The sequence below is a fragment of the Cyprinodon tularosa genome, unplaced genomic scaffold (genome assembly GCF_016077235.1).
Source record: "Cyprinodon tularosa strain WSP-4 unplaced genomic scaffold, ASM1607723v1 ctg815, whole genome shotgun sequence".
NCBI classification, from domain to species: domain Eukaryota; kingdom Metazoa; phylum Chordata; class Actinopteri; order Cyprinodontiformes; family Cyprinodontidae; genus Cyprinodon; species Cyprinodon tularosa.
The window spans coordinates 193,527-202,475 of NW_024039580.1; the positions used below are offsets into that span (position 1 = coordinate 193,527).

General features: G+C 36.1%; 1 protein-coding gene across 1 annotated transcript; it reads left to right on the forward strand.

Moving 5' to 3' along the window:
• Positions 1–1,054: 1,054 nt before the first annotated feature.
• Positions 1,055–2,490, forward strand: LOC119774528 (olfactory receptor 142-like). The gene has a single exon (XM_038272058.1). It carries the CDS (start codon positions 1,136–1,138, stop codon positions 2,048–2,050), a length of 915 nt encoding a protein of 304 aa, XP_038127986.1. The 5' UTR covers positions 1,055–1,135; the 3' UTR covers positions 2,051–2,490.
• Positions 2,491–8,949: the final 6,459 nt, after the last annotated feature.

An 8,949-nucleotide genomic window follows, 5' to 3' on the forward strand; every position in this document is an offset into this window, starting at 1 on the left:
CTGAGTGGGTAGCATCCAGAATTTACTCGAAACGAAGTCATTTAGAATGTTTTTAGAGCATAAACAGTAGTATATAGGATTTCCTGAAAGCGCGCACCTGCGCGATCACGACGCTACGGAAGACCAAACCAGATGAAAGTGCGCATTCAGCGTCTGCTCTGCCAATAATGCAAGCGTAGAAGAAGAAATGTGCTGTTTACCTGTGCAATGAAAGAAACAACGAAAGAAAAATGTCTGAGGACTTCAGTGTTGAGGAAGAGCATGAGTTCTTTGCCGAGCTGAATGCGCTGGTTTGGTCTGCCGGCTTCCGTAGCGTCGTGATCGCGCAGGTGCGCGCTTTCAGGAAATCCTATACAGGTATAGGTGTAAGTGTGCATGTTTGCATGGTTGTGTGACTCTGTGTTTCCCTGCGACGGACTGGTGACCTGTCTATGGTGTACCCCACCTCTCACCCGTAGACTGTTGGGGATAGGCACCAGCCCCACCACGACCCAGGAAAAGGACTAATCAGGAGAAGGAGAAGAGGATGGATGGATGGATGGATGGATGGATGGATGGATGGATGGATGGATGGATGGATGGATGGATGGATGGATGGATGGATGGATGGATGGATGGATGGATGGATTTAATTGAATTCTTATGGCTTTTGTTAACTTTTGATTTTATTCCCCTGATATTGATGTTTTTTAATGTGCAGACAGCTCTGCAGAAAAGATTTCAGCTAGCATGTAGTGTCATAAATAAATAAATTCCTTATAAATAAGGATTTTACAAAAATATAAATCCTTTATAGGAAAACATAAATAGTTCAACATGCAACACATGTTTAATGCTAGTGTTGATTGATGCTGCATTTATCTGCATAAAACAAAATAAAATATCTGAAAGAAGTTTTCTGCAAGAAGTTCTTACAAATGTATGTTTCATAAAGTTGTTAGCATGCCAACAGCTCTATGTGGAATAGCCTGAAATCCATAGTGGATAAAGAAGTCTCCTTATATATTTGATCTAACTCCATCTCTCCTCTAAACATACAGGAGATGCAGGAATTTATAAACAAGGCGAATGCTTGTCTGTCTGAAAGGCTTTGCCAATTTTCTATATAGAACAGTTTATTCTACTTGTTGATACTATGAATATAACATATATTAGTCTTGATGGCCATGTAGAGTTACAGAAATATAGGTATCTTTATTTCTTAATCATGTTGACAGGTTACATTTTAATTCTGTCCTGTAATTCCACTATTGTATATCTTATTGTTATTCACAAAAACCTGCATGAGCCTATGTATATGTTTATTGCTTCTTTGTTAATCAATTCCATTATTTTCAGTACTGTTATCTACCCAAAGCTTTTGACCGATTTCCTATCTGAGAAACAAATTGTGTCTTATCAGTTTTGTCTCATGCAAGTGTTTTCTTTTTACTCTTCAAGCTGTTCAGAATATTTGCTGTTAGCAGCCATGGCTTTTGACAGATATGTGTCCATATGTAAACCTCTGCATTATCATTCAATCATGACGAAAAGAACTGTTATTATTTTTCTTCTTCTGGCCTGGTTTGTACCTCCTTGTCATACTGTTGTGCCTGTCATTGGAAGAGCAAACGCCATGCTCTGTAGCTTTAGTTTGAAAGCCATTTTCTGTAACAATTCAGTCAATTATCTTTTCTGTGTGGCTTCGAAAGCATTGATGACATATGGCCTTGTTGTTCTATTCAACCTTGCTCTTTTCCCAATGCTTTTCATACTATTCACCTACACAGTGATAATTATTGTGGCCAGTAGAAGTTGCAGGGAAGTTAGGAGAAAAGCTGCACAGACGTGTTTGCCTCACTTGCTGGTTTTAATCAACTATTCTTGCTTGATTACTTATGACATGATTATTGTTAGACTGGAATCTAATATTTCAAAGACAGTACGTTTTGTGATGACAGTGCAAATGATGATGTGTAATCCTCTTTTTAATCCAATCATATATGGACTGAAAATCAAAGAAATTTATAAACACTTAAGACAATTATTTTATAAAGTTGGAGTTAAGTAGCCCTTTTACTTGATGTGCACTTATTGTAACTGTTACAAGATATGTCCCAGATATACTTAGCTAAAATATCCATGCCATAGAGGTTTGACTGTAGTTATATTAACTATTTTCTGTCATTTTCACAGTTGAACATTGTTTATGTGAATGTGTGTGTGTGTAAAAAAACTGTTCATGATCTTTTGTGAATGTAATACAATACATCTACAAGCATCGCTGGAAGAGAGACTGCCAAGTCATCTGGACCCACTGCACACCAACAGCACACAGGGTTGGTTTAGAGGCTTTTCTAAGGGCACAATGATCAAGACAGATGTAGTGGGACATCAAACCGGCAACGCAGTAGTTACAGGAGAAACCCTTATCTACTGAACCAACATCTCCCCAACAGGTACATTAAAACCCAAACTGTGAATGAAAAGACACAAGGAGATTCATCACGTTATCAGGAATTCCAAAGGTTTAATAAAAGATTGTAATTGTAATACTTCTTAAAAATGTGTTTTGGTTTAAGCTTTAAATGTGGTATGTTTAAAAATTACAAGCCTTTTCATTAAATGTCTTAGAAGCTTTTTATTTTGTATTTTTTTATTGTAGGCTCTCAACCCTACACAGGGTTTGTAAAATTGCAATTAGTGATAAGGTCTTAATAATTAGAGGAGTGTTGGTCTAGTGGGTCACAGAAGTGTGTTTGTGCTCTGAGAAATTTGTAAGTGTATGGCTCCCCAGGTGCTGCACAATGGCAACCCACTGGGTTAAATGCAGAGGTATATTTCTCCAATGTGAGACCAACAAAGTTAAAATATTATTATTAACATCATTGGTTACCTTGTAACAATGATTATGTGGTGCCATTGATCAAATAAGCACAAATTAATGAATAAATTATTGGCTGAATAAACAACTTAATGATTGAGTCATAAAAAAATTAGTTGTGGATGAACAGACATCTGTGGCCAAATCAGAGGTAATTCACCCTATAGGCAAACTTGCCCTAATTCTAATCTTTTGGGGGGTCAGGCAATTAGGTCATGCTATTTGAAACAAATTTGGACACTCAGGCTGGGCCCCTATCTGACTTTTCTAAGTCACATATGTCACATAAGTCACATATGAACGACTAATGGGAGATTAGAAGTGACTTTGAGTTCATCAAATTCTCCACAATTCTGTGCCACCCAGCTTTTAAATGTGTGTATATAAAAAAAAAATGAAAAAACTTGATGGAGTCAAGGTATACTGTATGTGCAACAAAGCCTTTATTTACCCAAATTATATGCAATTTCAGAAACATACAGGGATATTCAGGTTCTGCTGAAAACATCTGTATCAAAATTTATCCTTTACATTCTTCGTTCAGTAGCAGATATTTTCAAATATAGCTTGGATGATTTAACCAACCCAGTCTCATGGGAAAATGTACCCCCACTACGTTGGTCCACACTGCAAAACGTAGTGGAGGTACATTAATGGCCATTTTTTTGTGGTACTGTTACGTTTCTTCTGCCTATACGTTTTCTATTGTTTTACGTCCTAGTCACGTGACTTTCAAGATTCCAGCTGGGAGAAGAAAAAAATATATATAGATGGCCGACATTCGCTCATTTTTTTGTGGAAAGATTAATAACTTGAGTTTGTTTTTGCATTAAAATGAGTTTTGATTACATTTCTAGTGAGAAATGTATAGTTTGCTGCCAGAATATTTACTCAGGGAATGTACATATTCACTTGCTTGTTCGTTTCTTGCAAAGATTTTTCAAGATAATGTGAAACTGTAACATTTTGGTATAAACATGGCTGAGATTTCTCTAACTTTTAGTGGGAAAATCAATAATTTCAATCAGTTTCTGCATTTAAATGGGTTTTGATTACATTTATAGCGAGAAGTGTAGGGTTTATTTACATAATATTTACTTAGTGAACATACATAATCACCCGCTTGTTAGTCTTTGCTACGGTTTTTCGGATCTCGTCAGGATTATGTGAAATTGCTACGTTTTGGCTGCTACCCAACGCCTAGCATTTAGCTGCCGCCCCGATTCAACTATAAATTCTTTCTGATTTAACTCCATCTGACGGATCAAACCCTCGCCACTGCGTGCGTTGCGTCTGAGGTTGATTTTCAGATCAATGCATTACGTCGTGGCATACGGGAGAAACTAATTAAACTAGTTAAAAAAAGGATCATGGGTTAAGATCGGATGTGTTTTATTTGGAAATCTACCGGATCCTTTGTGCAATTAACTTCCTGTTTGGTGCGATCTCATTGATGGGTTTTGACCAGATTTTGACCAAAGAGGAACTAAAAAAAAAAAAATTTAAATACACAACCAGCATATCTGGAATCAATGACAGAGAGCATACATAATCACCCGCTTGCTAGTTTTTGCTACGGTTTTTTCGGATCTCGTCAGGATTATGTGAAATTGCAACGTTTAGGCTGCTACCCATAGCCTAGCATTTAGCTGCCGCCCCGATTCAACTATAAATTCTTTCTGATTTAACTCCATCTGACGGATCAAACCCTCGCCACTGCGTGCGTTGCGTCTGAGGTTGATTTTCAGATCAATGCAATACGTCGTGGCATACGGGAGAAACTAATTAAACTAGTTAAAAAAAAGGATCATGGGTTAAGATCGGATGTATTTTATTTGGAAATCTACCGGATCCTTTGTGCAATTAACTTCCTGTTTGGTGCGATCTCATTGATGGGTTTTGACCAGATTTTGACCAAAGAGGAACTAAAAAAAAAAACAAAAAACAATTTAAATACACAACTAGCATATCTGGAATCAATGACAGAGAGCATACATAATCACCCGCTTGCTAGTCTTTGCTACGGTTTTTTCGGATCTCGTCAGGATTATGTGAAATTGCAACGTTTAGGCTGCTACCCATCGCCTAGCATTTAGCTGCCGCCCCGATTCAACATTGAATTCTTTGTGATTTAACTCCATCTGACGGATCAAACCCTCGCCACTGCGTGCGTTGCGTCTGAGGTGGATTTTCAGATCAATGCATTACGTCTTGGCATACGGGAGAAACTAATTAAACTAGTTTTAAAAAAGGATCATGGGTTAAGATCGGATGTGTTTTATTTGGAAATCTACCGGATCCTTTGTGCAATTAACTTCCTGTTTGGTGCGATCTCATTGATGGGTTTTGACCAGATTTTGACCAAAGAGGAACTAAAAAAAACAAAAAACAATTTAAATACACAACCAGCATATCTGGAATCAGTGACAGAGAGCGACTGGGACCAGAAGTTTATTAATTTCTCCCCACTGATTTCCATTCAAAATGTTTTCGATCCCACCGGGCTCTAGGGAATGGGCGGGCATACCGCCACCTACTGTTCATGAGTGTGTAGCAACATTGTTTTACATCTATTAAATTCTATTTTTTTATTTTGTATTCTGAAGATAAATAAATAATGCTTTCCTTAATCTATAAATATCTTTTATATTTCCTTTATTTCCCAATAATCCTTTAAGACTCCATTCTTGGCCTGTCCTCTTTTCAATTTCTTCCTTTCAGGTCCAGATGTTTTAAAGTTCATCAATACGTGTTCTATATTTTCTATCTCTCCAAATCCTTCACATTTATCATTATTTTTCCTCCCTATTAAGTATAAATTGTCATTTAAATAAGTATGACCTACTCTTAATCTGATCATTATTATTTCTTCCCTTCGGTTTCTCTCATTAATATTTCTATTTAATACTGACTTTTGTACTTTATATAACCTTCTTCATTTTTATCTTCATTCCACCTTTTTTTTTTTTTTTGCCATTTTTCAATTTCTTTCCTCTTAATAAATGATTTTCCTTCCCCTTTCCCTAAAGGAATTGTAATTGTTATTTGTCTACTTTTCATTCCACCTAACTTTCCATTAATTAGCTTGAAAACAGCACTTTGTAGGCACCCAGTTTCTCTAACAATGGCCCTTTTTGGGTTACCCTCCATGCATTGGGTGTCAGTTCAGTGGCAGTTCCAGAACATTTTCATAGGGTTGACCAGGCAGCACAATAATGTGCATGTGGCCAAAAAGTAATAGGGATCAAATTCGGTTCAGAGTCAAGCTATTGGGATCAGGCATCAGGTTCAATTTGCATATTTTCTTAGCCAAAACAAGGATTTGTTGGGCTACTGTAATTTTGAATTGAAAAACGTCCTGAATGGGAAGTCTTCAAACTTGAAAAACAAAGTCCAAAGTTTTTTTTTTTTTTTTTTTGGAATGATTATGACCTGGATGTCTAAGAATCTTCACCAGCTTATCAGGGAAATGAATGCCCACAATGTCTATATTCTCCAAAAGAGAATAACATGACAGACCTTCATGAGGCCCTTGTTAAAGCTATGCACATATTTATGCATCTATGCTCTTCAAATAACTTTCTGGTTCGACGCAACATTTACATTAAATTGGTTGAGAGGTTGTTCTTTACCAGTATTCCGTAAAAATTCAAAAAATATCAAAAACATTTATTTGGAAATCTACCGTCCCATTTATTTGGAAATCTACCGGAAAAAATATCAAAAGAAATTTTTACGGAATGACTTTGACCTGGATGACTGAGAACCTTCATCAGCATATTCTTTACCAGTAAATACATAAAAGATTCCCAGATGACTGCCGATACAAACTCTCCCCTATAAAACCTAAAACTAAACTCTTATAAGGGAGTAAAATCTGTATTAGTCTTCATTAAATGTAGCATATTGTTGTAAATAATCGATTGCTTTATTTTTGGTGTCAGCTTTTGGTCAATATGCTAACCTTAAAAGGTCAAAGTGGGAAAATGTAGTTTTACAATTACAATTCCTTTAGGGAAAGGGGAAGGAAAATCATTTATTAAGAGGAAAGAAATTGAAAAATGGCAAAAAAAAAAAAGGTGGAATGAAGATAAAAATGAAGAAGGTTATATAAAGTACAAAAGTCAGTATTAAATAGAAATATTAATGAGAGAAACCGAAGGGAAGAAATAATAATGATCAGATTAAGAGTAGGTCATACTTATTTAAATGACAATTTATACTTAATAGGGAGGAAAAATAATGATAAATGAGAAGGATGTGGAGAGAGAAAATGCAGATGTATTGATGAACTGCAAAACATATGAACCTGAAAGGAAGAAATTGAAAAGAGGACAGGCCAAGAATGGAGTCTTAAAGGATTATTGGGAAATAAAGGAAATATAAAAGATATTTATAGATTAAGGAAAGCATTATTTATTTATCTTCAGAATACAAAATAAAAAAATAGAATTTAATAGATGTAAAACAATGTTGCTACACACTCATGAACAGTAGGTGGCGGTATGCCCGCCCATTCCCTAGAGCCCGGTGGGATCGAAAACATTTTGAATGGAAATCAGTGGGGAGAAATTAATAAACTTCTGGTCCCAGTCGCTCTCTGTCACTGATTCCAGATATGCTGGTTGTGTATTTAAATTGTTTTTTGTTTTTTTTTAGTTCCTCTTTGGTCAAAATCTGGTCAAAACCCATCAATGAGATCGCACCAAACAGGAAGTTAATTGCACAAAGGATCCGGTAGATTTCCAAATAAAACACCTCCGATCTTAACCCATGATTCTTTTTTTTAACTAGTTTAATTAGTTTCTCCCGTATGCCACGACGTAATGCATTGATGTGAAAATCAACCTCAGACGCAAAGCCGCAGTGGCGAGGGTTTGATCCGTCAGATGGAGTTAAATCACAAAGAATTCAATGTTGAATCGGTGCGGCAGCTAAATGCTAGGCGATAGGTAGCAGCCAAAACGTAGCAATTTCACATAATCCTGACGAGATCCGAAAAACGTAGCAAAAACTAGCAAGCGGGTGATTATGTATGTTCACTAAGTAAATATTATGTAAATAAACCCTACACTTCTCGCTATAAATGTAATCAAAACCCATTTAAATGCAGAAACTGATTGAAATTATTGATTTTCCCACTAAAAGTTAGAGAAATCTCAGCCATGTTTATACCAAAATGTTACAGTTTCACATTATCTTGAAAAATCTTTGCAAGAAACGAACAAGCAAGTGAATATGTACATTCCCTGAGTAAATATTCTGGCAACAAACTATACATTTCTCACTAGAAATGTAATCAAAACTCATTTTAATGCAAAAACAAACTCAAGTTATTAATCTTTCCACAAAAAAATGAGCGAATGTCGGCCATCTATATATATTTTTTTCTTCTCCCAGCTGGAATCTTGAAAGTCACGTGACTAGGACGTAAAACAATAGAAAACGTATAGGCAGAAGAAACGTAACAGTACCACAAAAAAATGGCCATTAATGTACCTCCACTACGTTTTGCAGTGTGGACCAACGTAGTGGGGGTACATTTTCCCATGAGACTGGGTTGGATTTAACTTGATGTGTCACTTTAAATTTTAAGTGGATGTGGCTGACGTACGTTTGTGAACTACCAGCGGGCACAGTTTACACAAAAATGTGAGTTTTTTTCTTTCCAAGTCTTCCTTTAATAGTTCATAAACTCTGCCAAGTGCTCTACAAAACTGATATTCAAGATACCAGGCGATGAGTAGGCCATTATGTGGGACTAAACCAGTTAATATTAATTTGCACTGACAAGAGTAAAGATTGCTTTCTAATCCCTGAGAGATTTCGGCTAGTGTCTTGCCTTTCCAGGCCTTTTTGCACCTTACTTTCTTCATGTGTTCAATACTTTTTCCCTGTACCATTACACATTATTACACATAACTTCTAGTTTGAAATTTTTGTGTGTTAATTCCACGGACTTTAAACTGGTGAAAATTTTATGTCAAAAGCTCCTTTAGACATATATTTACTGAGAAAAATTTACCCGGTGCATGGTTCTCCTATCGGTTTCTAATATTGATGTGAGAATATTCTTGTACTTCATT